Source organism: Myotis daubentonii, chromosome 4 (genome assembly GCF_963259705.1).
Source record: "Myotis daubentonii chromosome 4, mMyoDau2.1, whole genome shotgun sequence".
Lineage (NCBI taxonomy): Eukaryota > Metazoa > Chordata > Mammalia > Chiroptera > Vespertilionidae > Myotis > Myotis daubentonii.
The window spans coordinates 5,910,559-5,938,446 of NC_081843.1; the positions used below are offsets into that span (position 1 = coordinate 5,910,559).

Sequence of the window (27,888 nt, forward strand, 5' to 3'; positions counted from 1 at the left end):
CCGGAAGGCGCACGCAGGCGGCGGGGCGCAGAGCGGCCGCAGGGAGGCGCTCGGGGTGGCGGCCCGCACAGCCTCGCCGCCCGGGGAACGCACCTGGGCAGGTGGGGGCGGGCCGGGGGCGGGCCTTGGGGGCGGGGCCGGCGAGGCTCACAAGAGCCGGCAGCGGCGCCGCGGGGAGATGCTCGCGCTGTACCCGGAGCGGAAAGGAGCGCGCGGATCGCGCACCTGCTCGCGCCGGAGCCTTCGGACCAAGGGAGGTGAGCAGCCGGGTCAGGTCGCTCAGCCGGGGGGATTCAGGCGCCGGAGCGGCCGCGGGGTCCCTGGCTTCCTGGACGCCGTCCGCGCGCCGGGTGGCGGTGCCGGCCCCCGCGCGGGCTGCCTCCGGGTGGCCGGGATGCTGACCGTCGCAGGTCAGTGGGGATCCAGCTCCCTGGCGTCTGCCTGTGCTGTGCCCCGAGCACACAGCTAACGAGAGGGGACTCTGAGCCGCTCAGAAACCGCGCCGGGGTCCGGGGCGGCGCCTCGCCTCTCTCCCTGCACCTGCGCGGCCTCTTCCCGGTCCCGGAGAGACGCGCAGACCTGCCGCGCTGCTCCTCTCGCCCTCGGCAGCGTCTTCTCTGGGGTGGCTGTGGTTGCAGAGAGAAGCAAACCCTCAGTGTAGCTGGTTGTTAATTCTCTCCCGGGGCTCAGCCCCGGCTGTCCGTGGGCCGCAGGACAATGCCTGGAGTGGGCGAGAGTCACCGTCTTGAGCTAGGACCCTGGAATTTTAAGGAATCTTTCCTACCTTTTCGACCTTGGGCAAGTTACCTCACCTCTGTGCACCTGTTTCCTCCTCTGTGCAGTGGGGATAGTACTTTTTAGTACTTTATATAATTATAGTGAGGATTCAAGGATGTAATGTGTAAAAAGAGTTCAGTGGGATGCCTGGGGAAAGAGTAAGGGATCAATAAATGATAGCTGCTATTATGGTTATTAATTATTATTATTTTATTATTATTATCTGAGGACTCCTGGATTCAAATCCCAGCTCAGCCGCTGTGATGGCGAACCTATGACACGTGTCAGAGGTGACACGCGAACTCATTTTTTTGGTTGATTTTTCTTTGTTAAATGGCATTTAAATATATAAAATAAATATCAAAAATATAAGTATTTGTTTTACTATAGTTGCAAATATCAAAAAATTTCTATATGTGACAGGGCACCAGAGTTAAGTTAGGGTTTTTCAAAATGCTGACACGCCGAGCTCAAAAGGTTCGCCATCACTGGGTGACCTTGAGCAAGCTGCTAACCTGCCAGTGTGGGCGTTGTTGTATAATGGGGGAATCTGGTGCGCACTCGGGAGCCGTGGAAATGGAATGTGTGGCCACCTGTAAGGTGCTTAGAAGAGGGCGTGCTGTGTGTCAGGTGCACGTCCTCCCACAAGGCACCCCATTTAGGCGAGCGGTGGACCTAATAGCGCTGCAGACTTGTTTGCTGTGAAGTTGAGATATTATTTGTGCGAACATCTATCTGTTTTGCGATATGCAAAGTGGGCCTCCTTCCTTCCCCTGTAGTTTCATGGACATTGGCAGGTGACCCGCCGGGCCCCGGGTCAGTTCTGGGGGGCTAATGGGACGGGGAACCCCAGGCGTTGTCTTCAGTGAGAAGAAGGGTTGGAGACGGGAGCTTTCGGAACCACAGTTTCTGGTGAACATTGGCAGAGCCAAGAACCTTTTAGGTGACAGGAAAAGGAACCTCTACTTAAAGGTTTTTTTCTTTCGATTTTTATATCTAGGTTTTAAAAACAAACTGTTACTAACATTTTTGCCTTTGGATTTTAGTGAGAGAGGAGGTGGGATGGGCAATATTTTATTAAATGACTAAATAAATTCTGTTCCCTTTGCCGAGAGTCTAAGACAGGGGTGGACAAACTTTTTGACTCAAGGGCCACAATGGGTTCTTAAACTGGACCGGAGGGCCGGAACAAAAGCATGGATGGAATGTTTGTGTGAACTAATATAAATTAAAGGTAAACATCATTACATAAAAGGGTACGGTCTTTTTTTTCAATAGTTTTATTCATTTCAAATTTGCCCACGGCTGGTCTAAGAGCATCATTCTGAGGGTCCGAGGTTTTCCTCCTCCCAGCAGGATCAGGTCTGTCAGTGGAGGGTTCGGTGTGGTCTGTCTGCCCTGGACCTCTCGCCCCACCCCCAGCACTCTAATTCCTTTACATCAAGCATGTCCAATTCAGAGGCTAACACGGGCCAAATAAGCGAGGCATGCGGCCCGCGGGCTGCGAGTTTGACATGCTTGCTTCACATCACAAACCTGAAACCCTCTAGCATCATAAATATGAATCCCTCCAAGTTTTGCCCTAGCTCTAAACTTTGGACAATATCCCATGGGTTTAGTGGGGAGAAATAACTCAAGCTCAGAATCCTGCCTGAAGAATTTGATGGGCAAAGGAAGGTCCTTGCCGAAGACACAGGCCTTGGGTAGCCTGGGACCACCCTGTATATCCTGGAGTATGTCCTCAGTGCCTCTGTCCCCTACGGCAGTCACAGGGGACGGCATGTCCACATGCTCTCCTCCTTCACACCCGTGGGCTGTGATCACATTTCCCGCCCAGTGACTGGAAATCAAATAGTTCAGGATCCCTTCTCTTTCCTTCTCACTTTAGCCCCAGGAGCTGCTAATTCACTGCCGTGGGTGGAGGCAGCACCCAGCACAATCCCGGCCCTTCACAGGCACATACCCTGGTTCTAATCCAGCTCCTCCACTCAACTGCCTGTGCGGCCTTGTGCAAGTCACTCATTTCCCCCTCTGTAACATGGAGATAATAATAGTATCTGTAAACCTACTTATGGGATTGTTAAAACATGAGATGAAATATACATAGATTATGTGTATATATCAAGAAAGACTATATATTTATAAGACTTATGATACTACATATATTATAATTATGAGGTGACCATATATATATATATATGTGTGTGTGTGTGTGTGTGTGTGTGTGTGTGTGTGTGTGTGATCCATGTCTAAAAGGAAAGTTATTTCACATCGTGAAGTTTCTGTAATTGAGATGCATCATGGACATAGATGAATGTGGTAATTTGCATTCCAACACTCTCCCCCAAACGAAGCTGTTATGAAATCAATGTGTATTCTATCTTAGAATCAAGGAAATGGGGCACAGTCCCTGGCAGGTATTAAGTGGCCAATAGTTGTAGGTATTGTCCTAGTAGCAGCCTTAGAAACACTAAGAGCTGGGCTGTAAAGGGAAGAAATGGAGCAGAAACGAAACAGAAACTCTCCACTTTCAGTAAAAAGGCAGAAGGGCGGGAGGACCTGGCAGGAAGGGGCTGAACATGACCTAAGGGGATGTCGGGAAGTTCTCTTGGGAGAGTTTATCTGTCAGAATCAGTGGCAGGTGCTTGCTCTGCACCAGCCCCTGCGCCGGGCACCAGGGGGCAGGATGAGCTAGGGCGGCTGCCCTCCCAGAGGCAACCCGGCGCAGGGGGCAATCCTAGAAAGCATGGCAGGCGCTGCCGGGCTGACCCGCGGCTCCGTGGCTCTGAGGGCTCCTGCCTCGAGCACCAGGTGAAAGTTTCTTCAAACCTGTCCTGTGAACCGCAGGTGAACCCTCCCCGCCCCCACGCCCTGGGCCGGGGCGCAGGTAGGGCAGGCAGCTCTTTGGCAGCTGTGGTGCCCAAAACACAACCATCCTGGAGAGGGGCCAAGGCCTCCAGCCCACAGAGGGACGAGGGGAGGCGGCCTCAGGGCACGAGGGCGCCTCCAGGGACACGCCAGTGGGCCGGCGGTGTGAGCTCACCTGCCCTTCTTCTCTGCCCCTCCAGCCTGCCTGCTTGTCCACGTGCCGTCCTCGCCATGGCTCCTGGAGAGAAGATCAAAGCCCAAATCAAGAAGAACCTGCCCGTGAGGGGGCCGCAGGCGCCCACCATCAAGGAGCTGATGCGGTGGTACTGCCTGAAGACCAACACCCACGGCTGCCGCCGCATCGTGGTGTCCCGCGGCCGCCTCCGCCGCCTGCTCTGGATCCTGTTCACGCTGACCGCGGTGGCGCTCATCTTCTGGCAGTGCGCCCTGCTCGTGCTCTCCTTCTACACCGTCTCTGTCTCCATCAAAATCCACTTCCAGAAGCTGGATTTCCCCGCAGTCACCATCTGCAACATCAACCCTTACAAGTAAGAGGCAGGGCAGGGCCCGGTGGGGGCAGGCCCTCCTGGAGGGGCCCTCCAGCCTGCAGACGTGCTCTGTGGAAACTTGAACTCGTTGCCAACGTTGGCAAATGGCCCTCTCCCAGCCTCTAATCTGCACCAGGTTTTCCCTCCATCAGCTGCTTCTGAGGATGGGCTGGCTCAGGGAATGCGGGGCGGGGGGGGGGGGGGGGGGGGCTGCGAGGATCAGTTTTGCTTGGGGCCTGGATCTGGGATGAGCTATCCCACACACACATGCACGCACATGCGCGCACACACACGCACATGCACACCTGCACGCACACGGCTCAGCTTAGCCATGTCCCCTGAGCTCTACGAGCTCACGCCCTCACTCTCCCCAGATGTGAGCTCATGGCTGACTCAGAAGTTGCACCCTGGTGACTTCCGGAAGCATCTCAGCTGCCCCAAATTCTCACCTGAGCGAACCCAGCCCACTGTTTGAGGTCACTGGGCTCTGGGCAGAATCAGGCCTCGGTACTGCTCTGTCGTCTGCCACGGGACCTGTTTTAAATGGGTCACTGGTGTCCTTCTTGGGATTCTTGAAAACTGATCTGTGAGGCAGATCAGAATCCGGCAGAATTTGTCCGAGCAGGTGAGGGGTGGGGAGAAGGGAAGCAAGGCAGGAAGGTTCTCAAAGGGAGCTACTGGGCCAGGGTCATCTATGAGTAGATGGCAAAGGTCAAAACCAGCATCGGGTCTAAGACTCATGCTCCGCCTCAAAGTCTTTCTTTTCTTTTTTTCTTTCTCCACCCCCTTTCTTGCTTTTTTCCTGCTTCCCTCCCTCCCTTCTTTCTTCCTTCTGTTCATTATTTGTTTCCTAATCTTCTACAAATTGTGGTAGGATGTGGGGCATAGAACTGAGCAACCCAAACACAGTCTTTGTCCGAATGGAACTGATATTGTACTAGAGGAGTGAAAAGCTAACAAATACAATTAACACCAATACAGCTAAGAATAGCGACCATTTAGTTAAATAGGCATAATACACTCATGGACTCTGCCTACTAACCCCGTGTTAGAGTTGGGGAAATGAGACATGGAAAGGCTGAGTGACTTGTCCAAGCTGACACATCCAGAACCAGGGCAAGGAACTAGAACCCAGGTGACTGGCTCCATTACTATGCCCAGAACGAGGAGGAGGGGAGGGGGCGGAGGCCAGGGTCATTTGGTGCTGTGAAGGGTGGTGTCATGTTTCAGTCACTTGAGTCCTGTATCATTCTTCTGTGTTCTTGGGTTGTCAAGGCAACAGTTACACCTCTTCCTTCCCAGCACTGACTCGAGGAGAATCAGAGGGCAAGGGCAAGTGTGCCAGGTGGAGATGGAGCCTGCCCCCTGGGTACACCCCCACTTATCAGTGGCTGGTTTATGGGAGGCACCTACAGTCACCACTCCAGAAATGCTGGTTGAGGCAAACTCATCAACACACCCCGAGAGCAAGCAGACAGTGGTGGCAGAGGTGAAGCCACAGGAAGTCACACAAGGGTCCACAGAGCTGTCCCCATTCGCTCAGGCCAGGGGTCACTTGGGACGGGGCAAATCGTAAAAGGCCTGGGCTCCTTGGCCAATGGTCAGGAGCAGTGGGCACAAGGCTGGCACATGTGGTTGGAAAGCAGCATGGGAAGTGCCAGCCTTGTGCCAGAGGGGCTTCGGCTCTCTCTGACTCCCTCTCCACCTTGGCAGGTACAGCGCCGTGAAGCCCCTTCTAGCCGACTTGGAACAGGAGACCAAAGCGGCCTTGAAGACCCTGTACGGCTTCTCAGAGATCAAGTCTCGGAAACGCCGGGAGGCCGAGCCCTGGAGTTCGGCGTGGGAGGGCCCCCAGCCCAAGTTCCTCCACCTGATCCCACTGATGGTCTTCAATGAGGGTGAGACCAGCAAGGCCACCGACTTCCTCACGGGGCAGAAGCGTAAAGTCAGTGGGAGCATCATTCATAAGGCAGCGGACGTCATGCACGTCCAAGAGTCCAAGGAGGTGGTGGGATTCCAGCTGGTGAGTACACGCTCCTGGTTCGGAGCAGGGGGTGGGCTGCAGGCAGTGGTCCAGGGCGGTGTCTCTTTTGCCTTTAGCCCCACGGCCCCACTGGAGGAAGCGCACCCAGTGAGGGTGAACGGGCTACAGACAACTAAAATGGATGCACCACCTTAAGCAGAAAGCAAATGTCTTAGGTGACCAGTAGTTCGCCTAAGGACAGAAATTAGGGAAGATACAGGGCTCTTGGTGACAAGAAATGATGGAACGTCATATCGGATACTGCTACTGGGTTACATAAGCTTCAAGTAGTTTTAGTCTTCGTCATTCATCCATGAAGATGGTGTCCCAGCCCATCTTGGGATAGCTGATTGGCCAAGCTTGGATCACCTGCTGGCTCACAGAGGACGGGGACCTTGATGGACAGCCTCGCGAGACTGTATCCCCAGGGGGAACGGAAACTCTGCCACAGCAAAATCGGGGCACAGACACCAGAAAGAAGAAGATAAACAGCAGAACACCCAGTGTCCCCTGCATTGCTTGCCTTTGCGGGGGGCACGCATCTGATCTCTCCTTCTTAGTCCCATTTGAGGGGCTCAGAAAAAGTAGCCCTTCACCAAAAATGAGATTCATCACCTACCTTCCTGGGCAAACTCAATCACCACCGTCCTCTGCATGCCCCAGCCACCGCCACGGGCTGAGAGCTACTTCTATACCTTCTAGCCTTGAGTGCTGATTGTGAGACCTCCTGACTCCAGTCCCAGGCCCTGAAAGTGGCCTTCTCTCTTAATCACCGAGACTTTTCAAGTCTTCCTGGGTCTTTCATAAGATGCCCATGAGGCTCTCCTTGATGTCCAAATCAACCCTTTGGTGTCTGTCTTTTAGGAGCGAGTTTAAGCCCTGCATGATGAGAGCATCTGGGTTGTACCACAACTTCCCTATAAAGCTCTCATTATTGTATTTTTTAATACATATGTTTATTGATTTCAGAGAGGGAGAGAGAGATAGAAACATCAATGATAAGAGAGAATCATTGATTGGCTGCCTCCTGCATGCCTCCCCACTGGGGATCGAGCCCACAACTTGGGCATGTGCCCTGACCAGGAATTGAACCGTGACTTCCTGGTTCATAGGTTGACACTCAACCACTGAGCCATATCGACTGGGCTTATTGTATATTTTAAATGCTGCTCTTCCCAGTGACCGTGTGAGGTGGGGAAGAATGGTATTTTTGTCAGCATTTTGTAGTGAAGCAATGGGTGTATAGCTTGGATGAGTATACACAGAACGTTCTGAGTATAATGGGTGTATAGCTTGCCCAAGTCCTGCAGAGAAGCAGTGTCAGAATCTGGGCTACAATTCCGAGATTTAGACTGTGGAGCCAATAGGAACTCAGTAGCGATAATGGGCCAAAGCCCTGATGTGTGGGGGCCCTGAAGAAGCTAGTTCTGCTTTTCACCGGGCAGGGAGGCATTCCTTCCTCGCTGACCCCTTCTTGGTCCTTGAGGCTCCAGGATGATGTCCCTCAGCCCCCAGGTGTGAGCAGAAGCCCATCCTTGCCCGGCACCCCCTCCCGTTCCCCTGGCATCTGGTCTGGAGTCTCAGCTTCTCACCCTTCCAGGCCTGCTGTGGGCCAGTGCTGGGGCTGACGGCCTCAGGCTCACGTCTCCTCTTATTCGCAGTGTTCGAATGGCACATCCCACTGTGCTACGTACACCTTCAGCTCAGGCGTCAATGCCATCCAGGAGTGGTACAAGCTGCACTACATGAACATCATGGCGCAGGTGCCACTGGAGAAGAAAATCAACATGAGCTACTCGGCCGAGGAGCTGCTGGTCACCTGCTTCTTTGACGGGGTGTCCTGTGATGCCAGGTGAGAAGGGGAAGGCTGCTCTCTCAGCCCGGGCCCCTCGCATGCGCCTGCGGCTCAGCCGCGGGCCTGGGAAGGGAATGGCGTCTTCTCACTGGCCCGCCCTTTGGAGAACAGCTTACACAGGAGCTAGGCTCCAGACAGGAATGCCAGACTCCCAGGCTCACACGGGCCAAATAAGCAAGGTGGAAGTGTATGTGACCGCCAAAGCTTCAATTTTCACAGAAATGTAGGTTTATTTCAGTAGAGACATGCTGAATACAAAGGGCTGAAATAAATGAGTCATCATTAACATAAAATAATATAACATTTTAATAAAAACTAATATTTTTTCTTGAACATTAACTTACCAGACACTGAATAACTGCACAAATTAATAAGCATAACACAAATAAACCTATTTTTCTTGTGCTCCAAAAGCAAAATATTTCCTGTTGCGCACACCAAACAGGTCAGTCCAAGACTAATGACGTGGCAGTCAGCTGGTAAATATTCGCTGCTAGTATTAGTGGAGAGAAATGGTGCGCCGGCGCGTAAGGCGACGTAAGGGAAATGAATGCAACACGATGATAGTCATCAGTCATTAGCAGACGTTGTAGTTCATTATTAATAATGATGTATAACAGGATATTGTAAAAACTAAGTTATGAAATTTTTATTAAAATGTTTCTTATGTACCTTATATTGGCTGGGCCACAAAAATATTCGTTGTGGGCTGTATGCGGCCGGTGGGCTGCAAGTTTGACATGCTTGCTCTAGAGTCAGTGAGGAAGGTGGAGATGGTACAGAGTCAAAATATCCTTAATCTCATTAAAGTGCTCATAGAAACAGACACAGATGGCAGACATACAGCCTTGTCTATTCCCATCATGCATACCAATGATCAAGAGCCACTGATTTAGCAGAGGAAGGGAAGGAGGAAGGAGGGAAGAAGAGAGAGAGGAAAGAGGGAAGGAGGGAGGGAGGGAGAGAGAGAGGGAGGGAGGTCTGTGATGTGACCCTTCTCTGAGGATCATGTCCTAGGACCGGGGATTGGGATAGAAAAATGTCAAGAGGCTGAGAACTTCAAGAATAAAGGGATTTGGGGCAGACATATGGCATAAGAAATACCAAGTCAGGATGGAGACGGAGGTGAGAAGATTGAGAGGGGGAACAGAAAGCAGGGAGCAGTTCTACATCAGCATGTGTCGGCCTGAGGAGAGGCCTGCTTGTCATTTCCGAGAGGAAAGTTGGGGAAAGTGAGTCCTGTGTACCCTCCATTGTTCACAAGAGAGTGGGGGACGCTAGCACTGCCCCTTCTGACCCAGATTCTCCTCCACAGGAACTTTACACTTTTCCACCATCCAATGTATGGGAATTGCTACACGTTCAACAATAAGGAGAATGAGACCCACAGCACCTCCATGGGGGGCAGTGAGTACGGTAAGACCTGCGCCAGGCAGTCCTGGCGGCAGCCAGCCGGGGCGCTTGATCTCCCAGAAGTGCAGGAACTCCCATGGCCAGAAACCGGGGGCACTTTCCCTGCGGCAGTGTGTCCATCGGCATCGCTGTGGGCCCCTTCTTTCCTGGTATCTTCCCCCCTTTGTGACATCTCCTCTTTACCTTTGAGAGAGCAGTAGCGACATGGCTGGGGTTTCTTCTCTGGGACTCCACTCTGGTTTAAGCTCGGAGCTGAGTGAGTAACGCTAGGCAGGCAGCTTCCAGATGGACTTACACCCAGATGTACTGAACAGGAGATTAGGGAGGCAAACACTTACCTTGATCTTGGCTAAGATGACAGATTCCGGAGCCAAAACCCAGCTCTGCCACTCACTGTGTAAGCCTGTAAAGTGACTGCACTCGTCCCAAACGGGGACAATGGTGACAGCTCCGAGGGAAGGTCAGTGGGCAGACAGGCTGTGTGAAGCGCTGAGAATAACGCTTGGCACCGCTGGGTCAGTCGGCCGGGCGCCATGACAAAAGCTCACGCCCAGGGGCCTTCAGCAGCTGACATCTTTCCTGACAGTTCTGGGGGCTGGAGGTCCATGGTCAAGGTGCTGGCAGACTTGGTCTGGGGAGGCTTCTCTTCCTGGCTGGCAGGTCGGCCACCGTCACGTGGCCTTGGCTGTGCATGCAGAGAGCTTGCAGGTGTCTCCTCCTCTTCTGTGCGGACACCAGTCCTGTGGGATCAGGGCCCCACCCTTATGGCTTCATTTATCCTGAATTACCTTCCCATCTCCAGGCAGTCGCACTGGGGTCAGGGCTTCCCCATGTGAATTTGGGGAGGGCTCACAATTCAGTCTACAGCACACACAAAGCGCCCAGTGCGTCTAGCTGTGCTTGTCATCGCCGCTCTAACTGCACGGCGAGGGTGGTGCTGTTCTACCAAAGCCGGCGCAGGCCGGCACCAGTGTGGTCGCTGCTACCCCCAGGCCTGCTGCCTACTGCTCTCCAGCGAGGTCTGGAGGGAGGCAGGGCTCAGCACGCTGGCCGGCTTCCCCACAAAGAGGAGCCTGGAAAGGACCTAAGCAAACTGAGCAGGACTGAGGCACAGTGCGCTCCGAAGGGAGGGCCAGGGCGGCTCACGGAGGCACATACCCCTCGGGTTCCCAGCCTTTGCTGCTGTGCGGTCTGGGTCCTCACCGAGTGCAGGGAACCGTGGCTCAGGGCGCCGCTGCCGGGGAGACACAGTCTGGGAACTGGGCAAAGGCTCGCACAGGCCTGGCTCCGCCCCTGTGGGCTGGGTGAAGTCCAGCAAATCGCTTCTCCAGGCCGGGCTTCGGTTCCTGTACGAAAGGAAAAGGTCGAACAACTCCCACCTTCCCTTCTCCCAACCCATGGAGGCCCTGCCATGCACTCACTCCTTTACCAAACGTGTATTGAGTATCGCTGTATGCCAGGAGCCAGGAGCGCAGTGTTGCACGGGAGAGACGCCTGCCGGCTTCCAGGGAACTGGCATTTCAGTAAAGAGACAGATAACAAATGAGCAGACAAGCAGAGACGTCTCCCCGTTACAAATCCCAGTGCTGTGCCGGGACACGCACCAAGGGGAGGAGGGAGGTGCTGGGTCAGGATGCAGTTTGGTTTCAACTAAGTGTGTCCCGAAAGGCGGGCTGGGCTGTCTCTGAGTGTCCTGGGCGCTGGCAGTGCGGACCTGAGCAGGAAAGGACCTGATGTTCGCTAAAAACAGAAAGGCCAGTGGGCTTGGAGCTTCTTGGGGGAGAGGAGAGCAGGCTGAGGAAGGGGGTTGGGGGGCTGCGACACCAAACCCCTGCCAGCCCCAGCCAGGCTGATGGTGTTTGTTCTGTGGCATTCTGTCCGGTGAGGGGCCACCAAGGGGTTTCAGACACTGATCTTCCCTGATTTCTGTGTTTTGGGGTTTTTTTAGAGAGAGTGGAGGGGAGGGAGGAGGGGGAGAGAGAGACATCAATTGGTTGCATCCCACACGTGTGCCCTGACCAGGGCCAGGGATTGAGCCTGCACCGACATACATGCCCGTGACACATGACCCTTCAGTCCCCAGGCCGACGCCCTAAACACTGAGCCAAACCAGCCGAGCAAACTGATTTCTGGTTTTAAAAGGAAGGTCCCTCCCTCTGCTGGTGCGGAGTAGACAGCGGGGCAGGTAGCTAGGCCAGCGGCCAGTCCTCCGCTGGCGCCCAGTGCTCCCCGGGCCCTGCAGCCCTGTGCTCAGCAGAGCTCCCAGCAGAGGGACTACGTGGCGGGCATGTCTGGGCAGGGGAGCAGTTCCCTGGCATGCAGCAGAATTTTGAGCCCCTGCTTGGCGGCACAGCCCCGCCCCTTGTGGAGCTTTCAGGGGAGCCCTGTCCACCTCCCACTCGCTGGGAATGCCCAGGCCTCCTTGTGAGGCTCCCAAAGCAGAGAGAGGCAGGCTGCCCCGGGCAGGCTCTCCCAGCCTTTGACCACAATGAGCTGCCTTATCCTCCCAGGGCTGCAGGTCATCTTGTACATAAACGAAGAGGAATATAACCCCTTCCTGGTGTCCTCCACCGGGGCTAAGGTGATTGTCCACCGGCAGGATGAATACCCCTTCATCGAGGACGTGGGCACGGAGATTGAGACGGCGATGGCCACCTCCATAGGGATGCACCTGGTAAGAGGACAGTCTGATTTCTGTAGACGTAGCGAGAAGCACAGATTTTTCCCCGGAAACCAGTGAGGTGCGGCTTATGAGAGGGTGTTGGTTTCAAAAGGCAGCGTGGCCCTGTGTTCTCCAGTGGTCACCCCACTGGCTGTCCGGTGGTTACTAAAGCCTGCCTTTGTATCCAATGTACAAGTGAACAGGACAGGATGCCGTTTGGGGGAGAATGGAAGGAACCTTCCTTGTTCCAAAGACAGACACCAGCAATTATTTACCCTGTGTTGGATGCAAGGCATCAGACACTAACTCCATACCTGCCAGTAATGTAAATAGAGCAGGTTACACCTTCCTTTCTGGGCCATCTAGAGGCCGGTGAGGCATGCGAACCCCTATTTAAAGGTTAATGGAAAGTCACTGGTCAGACGAACGTCTATTTAGCCCATCACACTTCTATCAGTTCCACTTCATTTACCAAGAACCCCTTCTCTCTCAAGTCTTTGACCTTCTCTGACCTCATTGGGTGCTGAGAACCCTCACACCTGTCAACAGAAGCGCATCTGAGCTGCAAACTCCCACCCTGAGTAGGTCACGCTCAATGGGAGCAGAGGGCAGCGTGAGAAATGCGCTTCTTCTTTGCAGGCCTGCGTCTTTTATGCCAGTGCACCCCTCTCCCCCTCTCCCCCCCTCCCTTCCCTCTCTCTCTCCCTCTCTCTCTCCTCTCTCTCTCTCTTTCTAGTAGAATGACCCTTTAAAAAGATCATTTTTTATTACTATTTACATTAAACATTATTTCCTATTAGTTTCAGGTATACAGCACTGTGGCCAGACAATGTAGAATGACCCTTGAGAACTTATTTAAAGGGAGTGTATACCCAAAGACAGACACCCACCCCATAGCCAGGAACACCCCACGCATCTCCCTCCCATGCCTGACCTCCAGCCCTGCTTCCTCGCACTGCTGCTCTGAGTCCCAGCAGGGATGTCATTGTCGTCTTCACGTATGTGCACCGGGCAAAGCATTTCTCCTTTTATGTAAATACAAAATACTGTTATGCCTCATTTTCCACTTGACCCTATAGCTTGGCAATGATTCCTTATCAACACACATAGACCTGCCGCATCCTTCCTAAGGACCCAGCTATTCCATTGTGGGGAGAAGTTATTGAGCAACTCCCTCTTGATAGACATTTGGTCCTTTCCAGGCACAACTAAAAGCAATGGTGTGGTATGGTGTGATGTGATGTGTATTTATCTGATAACTTCCTAGAAGTATGTCAAAGAGCACGTGTCTATGAAACTACCTACATGCTCACCAGCAATGTGTCAGAGTAGCTGGTTTTCCACACTTTCACCAACATGGGTATTAACCAACTTTTCTTTTTTTAAAAATTAATTTTGTTTTATTGCTTAAAGTATTACAAAGAGTATTACATATGTCTCCTTTTTCCCCCCCTTGATCTTCTCCCAGCCTCCCCTACCCCCCAGTGTCTTGTGACCATTGGTTATGCTTATATGCATGCATACAAGTCCTTCGGTTGATCTTTACCGCCCCCGCCCCCCCCAACCCTTCTCGGGCTTCCCGCTGTAGTTTGTAGTTTGACAGTCTGTTCGATGCTGCTCTGCCTCTGTATCTATTTTTGTTCATCAGTTTATCATGGTCTTTATTATCCATAAATGAGTGAGATCATGTGGTATTTTTCTTTCATTGACTGGCTTATTTCACTTAGCATAATGCTCTCCAGTTCCATCCATGCTGTTGCAAATGGTCTTCTTCTTCTTAGAGAATACCCTTCAGCATTTCATATAATACTGGTTTGGTGGTGATGAACTCCTTTAGCTTTTCCTTATCTGTGAAGCTCTTTATCTGACCTTCAATTCTGAGTGGTAGCTTTGCTGGGTAAAGTAATCTTGGTTGTAGGTTCTTGCTATTCATCACTTTGAATATTTCTTGCCACTCTCTTCTGGCCTGCATAGTTTCTGTTGAGAAATCAGCTGACAATCGTATGGGTACTCCTTTGTAGGTAACTAACTGTTTTTCTCTTGCTGCTTTTAAGATCCTCTCTTTGTCTTTTGCTCTTGGCATTTTAATTATGATGTGTCTTGGTGTGGTCTTCTTTGGATTCCTTTTGTTTGGTGTTCTCTGCACTTCTTGAACTTTTAAGTCTATTTCTTTCACCAGGCAGGGGAAGTTTTCTGTCATTATTTCTTCAAATAGATTTTCAATATCTTGCTCTCTCTCTTCTTCTGGAACCCCTGTAATTTGGATGTTGGTACGCTTGAAGTTGTCCCAGGGGCTCCTTACACTATCTTCATATTTTTGGATTCTTTTTTCTTTTTGCTTTTCCGGTTGGGTGTTTTTCCTTCTTCGTATTTCAAATCTTTGACTTGGTTCTTGCGATCCTCTAGTCTGCTGTTGGATCTCTGTATGATATTCTTTATTTCAGTCAGTGTATGCTTAATTTCTAGTTGGTCCTTTTTCTTATCCTCGAGAGTCGCACTAGATTTATTGAGGCTCTCACTAAATCTATCAGCAGTTTCTAGAAAATTCTTGAAAAACCTTATAACCGTGGTTTTGAACTATATATCCAGTAGTTTGCTTTCCTCCATTTCGGTCATTTGTGACCTGTTTCTTTGTCTCCACATTTTGGCTGCTTCCCTGTGTTGATAGAGTAGCTTTGTGTGCTAGGTGTCCTATAGGGCCCAGTGGCTCAGCCTCCCCAATTACCTGAGGTGGACACTCTTGGTGCACCCCTTTGTGGGCTGTGTGCACAGTCTTTTGTAGTTAACCCTTGATTGTTGTAGGTATCACTGGGAGGAATTGACCTCCAGACCAATTGGCTGTGAGAATCATTGTGCCTGCAGTGGGAGAACGTCTGTGCTGAAGACACCCTTCTGGGGCAAGACTTGCTTCAGTGGGGCTTTGGTGCTCACAGAGTCTGCCCCCTGAGTGTGTCCCTTATGGATCTGAGGAGTTGTAGTCTGTGTGGTCCCACTCTGACCCCTGGGTACCTGGCTCTTGGATCTCTAAGGAGGTGCTAATTTAGCCTCTTCCTGAGGCTACCCAGCAGGAGCTATGGAGAGATCTGCAGATTCCTCTTCTTTGTTTGGGGTTTGGAGGTGCCTAGATGAGGCCCAGCTGTGAAGCAATGCAAGCTGCTGTGGGGCCTTGGGCCTTCTTTTGGATGTTCTGCATCTCTCTGACCCAGTTGCAGTTTGTTAGGTAATTTTAGATTGCAAAGGGCCAGGCCATTCATATGCAAAAGCCTCTGCACACAGCTTGGGTGGGGCAGGGTCTCAGGAAATCAGCAGGGTGGAGCAAACAGCTATGTCTGATCCTCAGCCCTGCCCTAAGAGGCCTTGGGTCTCAGTGTCCCGTGGTAATCGCTGCAAGCACCTCTGAGAGAAAGCCTCCCTCGAGTTCTGCCCGCTGCCAGACAGTCCAGTTTCTCCCAGTATGAGTGTGGGTCCCCCGAGCCTCCGTACCTCTGCACTTTACTTCCACACCTCCTCTGAGTTTCAGTGTCCTTTTCTCTTTCCTTCTAGTTGTAGAATTTCTACTCAGCCAGCCTTCCTGTGGTTCTGGATGATGTCCGTTTTGTCTTTTCGTTGTATTTTTGAAGTGCTTGTGCGAGGCAGCAATTTCAGGTATTTACCTATGCCGCCAACTTGGTTTCTCCTAACCAACTTTTCATCTGTGCTAATCTGTCAAGATAAAAATGGTATCTATTATAATGATCATTGTAATTGACAATCCTTAGTGGCATTTTTTATACCTTTGCTTATATCCAACCTTAATGTCCCAATTAAACTCCTTAGCTTTCATGCCTCACGAATTTGTCCTCCAGAGCAGGGATTTCCAAACCTGGTTGATCATCAGCCTCAGATCTACTGAGTCAGAGACTCTGAGAGACGAGCCCAAGGACATGTATTTTCCCAAACCCCAGTGGTTATTCCCAGAGGCAGCCAGCGAGGAACCTTGGTGTTAGGAACCTGAGTAGCTCCACAAGAAAGGAGAAGCAAAGTGTGTCTCCCCAAACAAAAGTAAAGCTAGGATGCCACAAAAGGCTGAGCGCAGCCATCCCTGAGGGCTTTATGTTGGGTTAGAAAGCAACATGGTGGCCATTGGGCTGATCTACCCGCCCATTGCTTATCCACTCAACAAGCATTTCTGAGCCCTCATATGTGCTAGACATTGGGAGCACATCAGTGCGGAAGACACTGTGCCTGTCCTGTTGGAACGTAGGGTCCAGCAGAGAGGACCGATAACAAACAAAAGATTACACAGGTGGTTCATTGTAATCATCACTAGAGGCCCGATGCACAAAATTCGTGCAAGGGCCTTGGCCCCGGCCTCGTCCACCACTGCCGCCACCGTGGGTGGGGGCCTCTGCCGTCTCTGCTGCGGCCCCCGCCCACTGCAGCTCTTTGTCCGGAAAGAAGGACATCCGGAAGGACATCCAGTCTAATTATCATATTACCCTTTTATTATTACAGATAAGTGCTAAGAAGGACAAAGGCAGGACCCTTGGGCGCAGATCATGGGGATGCCTGACCGAGGGCCTTTTTTAATGGGGGGATTTAGGGAGTTCAAGGACTGCTTTCCTGAGGAAGTGATGTTGAAGGTAGACAACAAAGACCATGAGCTGGAATGGTGATATTCCAGAGGACAGTTGTGGGGTCGCTGCCTCATGGTGTCCCACCAAAAGGCAGCCCTGGACAAGAGATGCCATTGGACGGTGGCCTGGGAGTCCTGCTGCTCTGAGGAGGCGAGTTGTTCAGGGGCTGTGTTCCATCCACTGTGGGAAGTTTGTTCTGACGTGAGGAGTATCGTATACCAACTTGGCTGTGTGAGTGCTGATTGCCCAAGAAACAGATCTTGAACTGTGGCTTGAAAAGGCTGTGGCACCACTCAAGGAGCTGAGTCACTGATTCCTGTTCACCAGCAAGTCACCAGCCTCCCAGATCAGCACAGTGAACATGTTGAGTCCACCCCTCCCCGCAGTTTTATCTGCCTGCTGACAAGGACCTGGCATTTGCAGTGTACCCTTACCTTCACTGCCCTCTCCTTGCCTTCTGCCTCTCACAGGATCTGCAGACTAGGGAGTTACAAGAACCAAGGAATTCTGCCCTCTGGTTTTTTTCTGCTCCGACCTTAGAAATACCCACTACATTGTTAAGCAAATATTCTCTTTACCAGTGGTGGGTAAACAAAGACATGGGTGGGTTTACTGCTACGCCTAATTTGAGATGTACAGAACCAAAGCCACAGAGCAGGGTCAGTCAGCTCTAGTTCTGATTTATGAGCATTTACAACAACAACAACAACAACAACAAAACAGGGATTAGAAAGAGGTCAGTAGGGAGTCACTAAGAATAAGTCCAAACAAACCAGATTTCCTTCCTTTCTTATTTATGTTTTGTTTGTTTGTTTGATGGGCATGTTAAGCTGGTAGATTCAGTAGCTGCTTATGCGGTGAGTTAACAAAATCTCCTTCATTCACTGAGGGACTGTGTGTCCAAAGCACGGGATTTTCAGAGATGAACACATCAGAACACCTGCCTCAAAGATCTGACTTCATGAGGCGAAGACAGCACACCTTCGCAATGCTGTTGTGAACAGCATTTCACACACTATTGAGAGGCAGGAGCGGAACAGAAACCCTTAGCTCTATTGGGCAGGGACCTTCTCTGCCTTATTCCCAGGTGCAGGTCTTCGAAGATAGTAGGTCCCAAGTAAATATTATGGATGGATGGATGGATGGATGGATGGATGGATGGGTAGATGGATGAATGGGTAGATGGAAGCGCAAACAGAAGCTGTTGGTGAAGGTTTTCTAGATATTGGCGTCTTGAAGGACAAGTGTGGGTCAAACACAGTCAGGGAAGGGTAGTCTAGACAAAGGGCAGAGCAGTTACAACATGGCCACAGAGAGGATTGCAAGCCAGGCAGTGAAGCCTTTTGGAAAAGCACCTTGGCTGAGTGTAATCAGGAGCCTGGCGGCAGCACATTTACCATAATTACAGAAGGAAATGATGAGGCCTTAGCTAAGGCAATGGCTGTGGGGATGAGCAGAAGTGAATGGATTTGAGAGCAACTACGGAGCTTGCCAACCAAGGTCAGCCAGGAAGAGCCAGGCAAGTTAGATTGGTGTGTAGGTTCTGGCTTGGCAGTGGGGTGGATGGAGGTGCCAGGCTCAGAGTTAGGGACTACAAGAGGAGGGGTGAGTTGGGGGAGAAGATAACCACATCCCTCAGGACATACCCATGCTCTGTGCCTTTGGGAAATTCGGTGGAAATGTCCCATAAGTAATGCTCTGAGCCTGGAGCTTCGCGGGGGCCAGGGAAGCTGGGTGATGCAGTGTCATTCTAGACGTGGAAGTAAATGCATCGCCCGGGCCTGAGGCGGAATGCAGCTGTTGAAGGTCTGAGCAGAAAGAAAATGGGGGATAGAGGCAGAGAAGTAGGAGCAGAAGCCAGAAAGGGTTGGTATTAGAGAAATGAAGGGACAGCGTTTCACGGAAGGTGTGAGCCAAGGGCCACATGCAGTAGAGAGTCAAGCAAGGTACAGGCCACAGGGGGTATTCTCTGGGTTTGGCAACGAAGAGGTCACCTGTGTTCTTCGCCAGAGACATTTTGAGAGGCAGGAGCGGAACAGAAACCTGAGCACAAAGGGTTGAATCATGAGTGGGAGACGAGGAAGCAGGCGAGGGTGGACTACTCCCCTGGGGCTGCGGGGCCAGCCCCGGGGTGGGGGTGGGGGGCGGGCATTTCACCGTCATTGTAAGCCTACTCTACGTTTTCATCTTCTTTTCACAAGTGGGTGTACAATAGGGATTCAGTGCTCAGACTCCAGAGCCAGGCAGCAGGGGTTCACACAACCCCAGCTTCCCACTTTGGTTGTGTAATCTCTGTGTCTCAGTTACTTTACCTGTAAAATGGGGATGAAATAGTAATGCGACTTGATAGGCTGGTGAGAATCCAGTGAGCTGATTTGTGTGAAGCACTTAGAACAGTGCTTGGATGTAGTGAGTGCTCCTTAAATACCGACTATTACTCTGCAGGGATGTGAAGAGAACAGTAAGGAAAAAGAGGAGTTGGGGAAGGTTTTTCTTGTCCTTTGTGACACCCGCTTCCTTTGTGCGTTAGATATTGATCTCTTTCATGTATAGAGAGGCTCTCATTATGTGCAAATATCTGTGTGTTGCGAATATCTTCCCTCGTCTGTGTTTCCTGTTAGTCTTCTCCAGGCTGCTCCTTCACACACACAAACACCAGATGTTTCCATACTCAAATCTTTGTGTTAGTTGTCATGTTTGTTGAGGATTTTCCCTCCTCGAGACCAGATCCTGAGCTGAGTTTCCTTCCAGTTATCTTATTATTTCATTTCATACTTCAACCCACTAGAATTGTTTTCTGCAGGAGGTGAAGTGGAGATAGAATTTACTTCCTCCAAACAGTTAATTGTCCTCCTCTCATATATTGAGTAATTCTTTTCTTCTCCATTGTAAGCTTTATGAGACACAAATAACTTTTATCATTTATTGCGATATAAAAGCAAGACAAAAGGAAAAAGTTAAACAACCACCATTCCATCTTGGGCATCCTGCTGCCCCCGGGCTTGTCCCTGGCACCACACGTACCTTTAACGGTGTGAGGTAAGGGTTCCATGCAGCTGCCGTCCTCCCCAGGATTCCAGAAGGAAGCAGATAGGACCTGGTTTGATAAAGACGGTCCTGTTCCCCCCCACACACACACACATGCATGTGCACACACACACACTTAACACACCTACACATACCTGTGTGTGCACACATGCATGCTCACACCCATACACGTGTGTACACAGACATGTGTGCATACTCACACATACATGCACATGCCTTGCACACATTCACACACACATATGCCCAGTCTCATTTGTGTGTCTCCCTAGGACACAACCACAATGTCTCCCCGCCCTGCACAGATCAGCAGGTCTGTAAAGCGGACAGTGGGGTGTGGGGAAAGGGAACGTGAGAGCAGGGAGGGCCCAGTTCTCCCATCCAGCCTTTGAGAAGCTGAGCGCTCTGGGCCTCTCTGGAGTCCACCTGCCTTGTTGCTTTGGAAGCAGGCTGACTAACCCAGGCCCTGCGTGTCGTCAGCGTCACTGCAGTGAAGGACCATCGAGCACTCGGAAAGCATACAGATCGCAAGATGGTATCTCACATCGGTTCCTGGAAAGGGCTGTGGGCTGGTTCTCCACGTGAAGGAGCCCAGCTCCGTGCTGTTTGCGCGTGGCTGAGCTGAGTGGACAGACCCCTCTCCTCAGTGCCTGGCGGTGTGCCAGCCCACAGGCTGGTAGAGCTCAGACCTGTCGCTCTAGGCTCTCGGACAGGACAGCTGACACGTCCTCAGGACTGGGGGGCTCCAAGGACATGTGCCCAAGGAGCCTGCTGCTGGGAGAAGCTTAGAGGGGGGCCGTGAATGCAGGTGACCTCCGGGGAAGCACTGCTGGCACCTCCGTCCACAGTGCCCAGCCCCGCCCTGGCCTGTGCTGGGGGCCCACGTCTGTTTGCTCCCCAGCGAGTAGAGGAATGAAGTCCACTTCCTACTGACCCGGAAAGACCCACCCTTTATTGTTAGTGAGAAGGGGGATTGCAGGGCACAGGGAAGCGTGGGTGCCCGTCTGCCTGGCTACCCGCCTCACAATTTGTATTCCATCACTGCCCCTCCTGGGAGACAGTGTCCTCTCTTCCCTGGTTGGCTTGCCTGGACCGTTGATTGAGATCAGGGGCTGATCTGTTGGAGAGGGTCCCCAGGCAAGAGGGAAGACAGAGGGCCACTTTGCCCTTTGTTTGCTCCTGCTGTTGAACATTTTAAAAGGAACACTGTAGGTTGCCCTTGAGGTACTTGCCACTAATTGAGGGAGACGATCAGGCGAGCAGATGAATTACAATACAAACAGAAAGAAATTCTAGCCTCAAACGCTTTAATTCCTTCCCCACTCCCCACCCCCAATTATCTTTCTCTCTATCCAGGCTCTCTTCAAAGATAAAAGAATGTTCTGCCCTCCTACAAATCTGTCATCCCCTTTCCCTTCGTCCCCATTCTCAGAAGAAGACACCCCCCCCCTCCCCCCCCCCCCCCCCCCCCCCCCCCGCTATCAGGGAGTCAGGATTTGTATTCCATCACTGCTCCCTCCTGGGAGACAGTGTCCTCTCTTCCCTGGTTGGCTTGCCCGGATTGTTTATTTGCAGTGACAAATAGTAAGCTGAGCCAAACGTAGGAAACCACGATAAACCCAGCCTGTGAGCAGCAGCGCTCTGCCCCTCTGCCCAGGCCTCACCCCTCTGCCGCCGCCCCTTGGCTCTGTCTAGGAATGTCCATTTCGGGCCAGAAGACACAAGGGTGGGACGTGGGCCCTTCTCTGGGACGAGTGCATGCAGCTGTCCTGCTCCTGCTCGCTGCCCTGCTGCCGGGAAGCTCCAGTGCTGGCTGCCACTCTGAGAGCCACCGTGTTCCTCTCTGACTGCACGAGCACTTCGCCCCGGCTGCCAGCAGCCACCCTGGCCCCTCGCCCCGCTGCGCCCTCTTTCTCCGTTTCTTGGCACTTCTAGCTCTTTCTTCCATTCCATGTGGAGCCAACATGTCCCTTTCTCAAAGGCATCTCCCCTGATTCCCCCAGCCCCTCCAGCCTCTTGACCCGTCTCATCGATCACTACCCAAATGATCTTATTTATTGGCTTTTTTGACCATCTGTCTTCCCCACTGGAATGTAAGCTCCATGAGAACAGGGAATTGCTCACCCACAGTGCCTAGAGTGGCAACCGGTGCTTAGTAGGTGCTCCATAAATAGTTGTTAAATGAAGGGCCAAGAGCCTTTGCCGCTCCCAGGGGCTGTTAGCAGCTCCCCACCACTCCCCCCACCCCCCACCCCTGCCTGCTCTGGGTCCGAGGAGCAGGGCTGACTGTGGGTCTGTGATTGTAGACGGAGTCCTTCAAGCTGGGCGAGCCGTACAGCCAGTGCACGGAGGATGGCAGCGACGTGCCCATCAACAACATCTACAATGCTGCCTACTCGCTCCAGGTACGCGCCACGCTGCGCCTGGACCCAGGCCAGCAAACTTCTGTATAGGCTGGAGCGTGTCTGGGACCAGGAACTCTGGTGAGAGTCCTTGGGGTTCATCCAGACACCTCAAGAACAACCGATGCTGGCTGGTTCCAGTCCACTCAATCCGCCTGTAACCAGAGTTTAACTGATTCATTGGGGTTTCCATGGAACTCAGTGTACGGCCGAGACAGGCCCACTTCCTAAGCGGCCGGTGCAAGGAGGCGCAGGAGCGAAGCCGTCTGGGCGGCACTGGCTGAGGGCCCCCAGCTTGGCTTCCCCACCGGGCCCCTCACTGGCCGGTGGCCTTGGGCAAGTGTGTCATCCTCAACAAGCAGAGGAGAGGTCGGATTGGATCCGGGGCTGCTAATGGGCAGCCCCCTGACGCCTGCCAGGCTGCACACCTGGTTTTTCTAGCCTGGATGCCGTTTAAACGTCAGGGAATTTTACAAGAAAACCAAAATCCCCAGCTTCTCCTGAAAGACAAGATCGGGCCTGTCCCTGCAGGGTGAGCAGTGGGTGGGATTGCCCACGAAGTGAGGCCTGCGTTCTGTGGCTCCCCACGTCCCCACCAGCCCCTGGTGTCCGACCCCCGTGGCAGGCCCCAGCGGTGTTTGGGTTTTCGGCCCTCGAGTGCGATCATCTGTTACTCCTTGTCCCACATTCTCGGAGTCCGCAGGCCACCGCCCACGGAGCCCAGAGAGGCGATGGCATTCACGCCGACGGGATGGGAGGACGGGCGCCCTCCGCACTGTCCTCCGTCAGAGCTGAGCTGAGAGGGGGTGGGGCTCTAAGTGAAGGAGACTGATAGTCAGAGAATGTCTGCCTGTGAGAAACAGAAGTGCAATCGAACTGACTTCAATACCAAACACGAAAAAAGGCTCCTGGAACGACCCCCTGGGTGATATCTAGCGAGAGGCCGCCATGTACAAACACTTTCATGTATCGGTCACTCCACGCTCGCGTGAAGAAACCAGCGGCCCAGAGAGGTTAAGTCACTGGCCTGCGGTCCCACCGCGGGGAAGTGGCGAGCCCCAGTAGCCTGCCTCCGAGCCCCGCCATTAGCTTTTATGTTATAAGCTTCGTGGGTATTGCGGTGGCTTAGGACCCCAGGGATCCAGTGGGGTGGCCTGGACCTGAGATGGGAAAGGTGGGGACGGTGTGCCGCTCTGTCTCTTGGCATCTGCTCCAATTTTCCCACTTACCTGTGGGGCGGCGCTCACATATGGACAACGGCCACCCCAACCCGCTCCAGCTCAGCCTGCTCTCCACCTCTCTGCTGGTCTACGTTCTCAACACATTTCCTAGTTTGGTCTCTGGAGTCAGGGACCCCCCGGCCCAATTGGCTGTGGTCTCCCACGGCCATGGGAGGCTAACCCTAGATGAGGCATGTGTGCGGGGGGGCGGGGGGGTATGGGAGAAGAGAAGAAGGGGGAGCTCCCGGGGCTGGGGGTCTCCCTGGCCTCTGTGTGCGGAGAGGTTAAGGGAATCGCTGGGTCTCCTCTTTCAGATCTGCCTCCACTCGTGCTTCCAGACTAAGATGGTGGAGAGGTGTGGGTGTGCCCAATACAGCCAGCCTCTGCCTCCCGCAGCCAACTACTGCAACTACCAGCAGCACCCCAACTGGAGTGAGTGAGCCCACCGCCCTGCAGCCCCAGAGCTGCTCGTGCTCGGGTGCCCCCGGGCCCCTGTCCTGGTGGCCTTTTCTGAGGGAGGTATTGGTAGAGAGATGTTAACCGGAGTTTTACTCCTGCCATCCAGCCTGGCTTAACGGATACTTTCCAACTAAGGACCAAATGCTACAGCCCAGTCCGCGCTGAGAGCTTGGCACCTGTGTCAACTCCAGGAGGCAAGAACTATTGGTAGTACCTGTCATAGAACAGGAAACTGAGGCTCAGAAAGGTTAAGCAACTTGCCCAAGGTCACACAGCTAGGGAGTAACAGAACCCATCAAGGGCTGCGGACCCACCCCACCCCCAGCACGTGTCCCTAACATCACAAAGCAGCATCTGCTTCCGGGGAAGCTGGGTTTGGAGGGAATAGCAGGAGAAATTACAAGGAGACCATGAGGGCGCCCCTGGAAACCCCCAGGAAGGGCCGTGTGGCCCTGATGCTCATGCTGCCCTCTGCTTGCCCCTCAGTGTACTGCTACTATGAACTGCACCAGGCCTTTGTCCAGGAAAAGCTGGGCTGCCAGTCCGTATGCCGGGAAGCCTGCAGGTGAGTGTGCCTAGGGTGGGCCGGCAGGGGGGTGGGGGTAGTGGTGGGGGGGGGCTGGCCAGGCCAGCCACACTCATTCTGTCCCTTCCTCCCTTAGCTTCAAGGAGTGGACACTGACCACCAGCCTGGCGCAATGGCCGTCTGTGGTTTCTGAGGTCAGTTCTTCCACCCCCTCTTCCTCCTTGAGCTCCTCAGCCTGGAGCCTGATGCCTGGCTGTGTCCTCTGGCCTCAGGGGTGACACCAGGGGAGGCCCGGCCGGGGGCTGGGGCTGAGTGCGGGGGGCAGAGGGGCTGGCCGGCACTTTCTTTCATTGCCCAGGCCACACCTTCTTTCTCCATCACAGAAATGGTTGCTGCGCGTTCTCACTTGGGACCAAGGCCAACAAATAAAGAAAAAGCTGAACAAGTAAGTTGACCTCCTCCCTGTTTCCTCTGCCCTGGACCCGGCCTCCTCACTTGCTTCCTCGTTGACAAACCTTCTCCTTTTCATTCACTCACTCCTTTATTTGACAAATACTTATTGGCTTGGGCCATGAGCCAGGCCCTGCTCTAGGCCTGGGGCTCTTGAATACTTTGCCCACAACACACAGTAAAAAATACTTTTCCACTATGGCCCATTGACTACACAACCCAAATCTCAGCTCATAGATAGCACGCCTCCTGCACATGCACTCGGGCAGCTCTCAGAGGGCACGTGCTCACGAACCGAGCCAGCCCTTAACGCCCATTCCGATGGCCCGGAGCAGTTCTGAGTGATTAGTGCTCCTATCAATTGATAAAAATTGTGACTCTCTCTATGGATGCAATCCGACACTTTCTATTTCATTTCACTTGGCGAAAGGCACTGGTCCTGACCCAGTACATGTATCTCATGGTTCCTGACATATCATGATCTAGTTGCCTTGTACTTCTAATCCCATTGAATTTTCCACATGCAAGTTTATTTCCAAGGTTCCTTTAGCAAAACTCAGCCCAGGGACCTCAGCAGATAGAGAGGAGCGGGGCAGCGTGGGGGCTGCATGGGGACTGACAGCTCTGGGCTCTCCCGTCCGCAGTGCCCAGCACCAGCCAGGAGCCAGGCTGACCCCAGCACATCCTAAATGTTTTGTGCCGGGTCCTTTGTGAGTGCTGGGGTACCAGGACGACTGAGCAGACATGACCCCTGCCCCCAGGATGCTTCCAATCTAGTGATAAAGATAGACTTGGGCCCAGCGAGTGCACCCTGTGAAGCCAGCATTGCAAATCGCTGACTCCCCAGGCCACATTAGCTCCACAAAACCCACTGTTGCCAGCTTTTCCTGAAAAGTCAAAAGTTCTGGCAGCAGAAAACCTCCATTCCTGCGTAGCTCCAAAGAGCTTAGTAATAGCTGCCCTTTTGAAAGAAGTGTGAACTCTCCAGCTTGTGTAGGCTCTAGCAGGAGGCGACTCAGACAGCCATTAAGCGTGTGGCCTTTGAAGTCAGCTCTCTAGTGTGAACGTCGGCTCTGCCAATTACGAGCTGTGTTGTCTTGGGCAAGTTGCTTACCAGTTCATTCTTAATTTCCACATCTGTAAAAGGGGGATGATTAAAACATCCTACTTCAGAGGGTTGTAAGAATTAAATGAGTTAATTCATACAAGGTTCTTGTAACAGTGCTTGGCAACACAGGAAGTATCTGATAAATATTAGCTGCTATAATGGTTATTGTCATAACGACCTTATACGCAGCTTACCTCACTCGTTTACGCTACCTGCCTGTCTCCCGAGATTGCAATCAAATAATCACAGTGTCCAAGGCCTACCGAAGAGCAGGGTGCTCTGGGCGTACAGCTGGGTGGCTGACGTAGGAGGTTGGAAAATGGTCTTGAGTGACAGACGAGCTGAGCAGCCAGGCCCTGGCTGGGTGTGCTCTGGGTGCAGAAGGAGCGCTGTGGGCGTGGCCCTGAGATCCTGTGGCGCTCAGAGCCTGGGCCGTGCCGGGGGCTGGGCAGCAGGGAGACAGCCGTGCCGAAGAGCTGGTCACCTGGTAGAATGCAAGGGTACCCAACTCACCTGTTGGAATTTCTGCAGGACAGACTTGGCCAAACTCTTGATATTCTACAAAGACCTGAACCAGAGATCCATCATGGAAAGCCCTGCCAACAGTGTGAGTAGCTCCCTTCTGGGACCCGTCCTGGGTCTGCGAATGTGCCCATCTGCCTGGCCTTGAGGAACTGAGTCAGATCATGGGGTTCTAGCCTGGGGTAGTGGGGACACCACAGGCCAGCCGGGCGGGCAGAGGAAGTGGGGACAGGAAGCCTGCCCACTTCTTCCTCCAACCTGTTCAGGGTCAAGGCTAGCCAGTGGCTCTCGCGGGGATCAGGGTCCCTGCCTGTGGCCAGCTCAGGTGGGCTCTGTCTTGATGTTGTGGCTCGGCCTCTCCTGCAGGTGGAGATGCTTCTGTCCAACTTCGGTGGCCAGCTGGGCCTGTGGATGAGCTGCTCCATAGTCTGCATCATTGAGATTATCGAGGTCTTCTTCATCGACTCTCTCTCCATCATTGCCCGCCAACAGTGGCAGAGAGCCAAGAAGTGGTGGTCCCAGAGGCAGGCACCCGCCTGCCCTGAGGCTCCCCCGAGCCTTCGGGGCCAGGACAACCCGGTCTTGGATATAGACGATGACCTGCCCACTTTCACCTCTGCGTTGCGCTTGCCTCCAGCCCCAGGGGCTCAGGTGCCTGGCACACCACCTCCCAGATACAATACCTTGCGCTTGGAGAGGGCCTTCTCCAACCAACTCACTGATACCCAGGTGCCAGCTGAGTCCTGAGGCCGAGCGAGGAAGAGAGACCTAGCCAGGACCGCCAGCCGTGGTCTGAGAACTTGGGCCCTATCTCCTGCACAGAGAGGGGCCCTCTGCACCCACTCAGGGCTTTTCAGAGACTTTGACTGGAAGTCTGCCTTGAATAACAAGATGGGGCCTGGGCGTGTGCAGAAAGCTGTGGGCCCTGCCCAGCAGCACTCAGAGCCATCCCGCCGAGACAGGCCCTGCAGCGCAAACCCTCCGCACGCACGCACGGATGCCCCCGCGGGGACGGGGCCCAGGAAGTCCCCTGTGTCTGGCAGAGTTCTTTGCCAGAACTTGAGAAACACTCCCCAGCTTCCAGGGCCAGGTGGGGGCCCAAGAATGTGAGCTTAGGTCTGGGGGCCTGACGATGCCAGCTGTGCCCACAACAGGAGGAAGCTCCAGCCGGGCCTGGAGCTGTTTGTGAATGAACTGTTTTAGTCACTGACATGGGGGCAACGGCTCCTGAGCCCTCAGGCAGGGTCCTAGAATGTGTAGGAGGGAGAGGGTGCAGGGGGGAGGCGTCTGGGAGCGGGGTGGGGGGAGGGGCAATGCTCTGGGGAGCTAAGCCAGTGCCCCGGGCCCCTTTCCCAAGCAGAGAGGAGCCAGTTAAAGGGCACTGCTGGACATGC

General features: G+C 53.2%; 1 protein-coding gene and 1 long non-coding RNA gene across 4 annotated transcripts; one reads left to right on the top strand and one right to left on the bottom strand.

Moving 5' to 3' along the window:
• Nucleotides 1-139: 139 nt before the first annotated feature.
• Nucleotides 140-27,773, top strand: SCNN1G (sodium channel epithelial 1 subunit gamma). Of its 3 annotated transcripts, XM_059692065.1 has the most exons (14): nucleotides 226-257; nucleotides 1,006-1,067; nucleotides 3,846-4,193; nucleotides 5,907-6,216; nucleotides 7,878-8,068; nucleotides 9,387-9,487; nucleotides 11,995-12,158; nucleotides 22,114-22,212; nucleotides 23,744-23,861; nucleotides 24,375-24,453; nucleotides 24,551-24,608; nucleotides 24,798-24,859; nucleotides 26,504-26,579; nucleotides 26,861-27,773. In XM_059692065.1, the coding sequence occupies exons 3-14, from the start codon at nucleotides 3,877-3,879 to the stop codon at nucleotides 27,239-27,241; spliced, it is 1,956 nt and encodes a 651-aa protein (XP_059548048.1). In that variant the 5' UTR covers nucleotides 226-257; nucleotides 1,006-1,067; nucleotides 3,846-3,876; the 3' UTR covers nucleotides 27,242-27,773. The 3 variants fall into 3 exon arrangements, with proteins under 3 accessions (XP_059548049.1, XP_059548048.1, XP_059548050.1); XM_059692066.1 differs by lacking the exon at nucleotides 1,006-1,067 and having other exon boundaries at nucleotides 140-257; XM_059692067.1 differs by lacking the exons at nucleotides 226-257; nucleotides 1,006-1,067 and adding an exon at nucleotides 292-410.
• Nucleotides 6,210-9,237, bottom strand: LOC132232656 (uncharacterized). Its single transcript, XR_009452453.1, has 3 exons — nucleotides 8,744-9,237; nucleotides 7,809-8,333; nucleotides 6,210-6,962 (listed from the first exon to the last, which is right to left on the bottom strand). It is a non-coding gene; the product is annotated as an uncharacterized LOC132232656 (long non-coding RNA).
• Nucleotides 27,774-27,888: the final 115 nt, after the last annotated feature.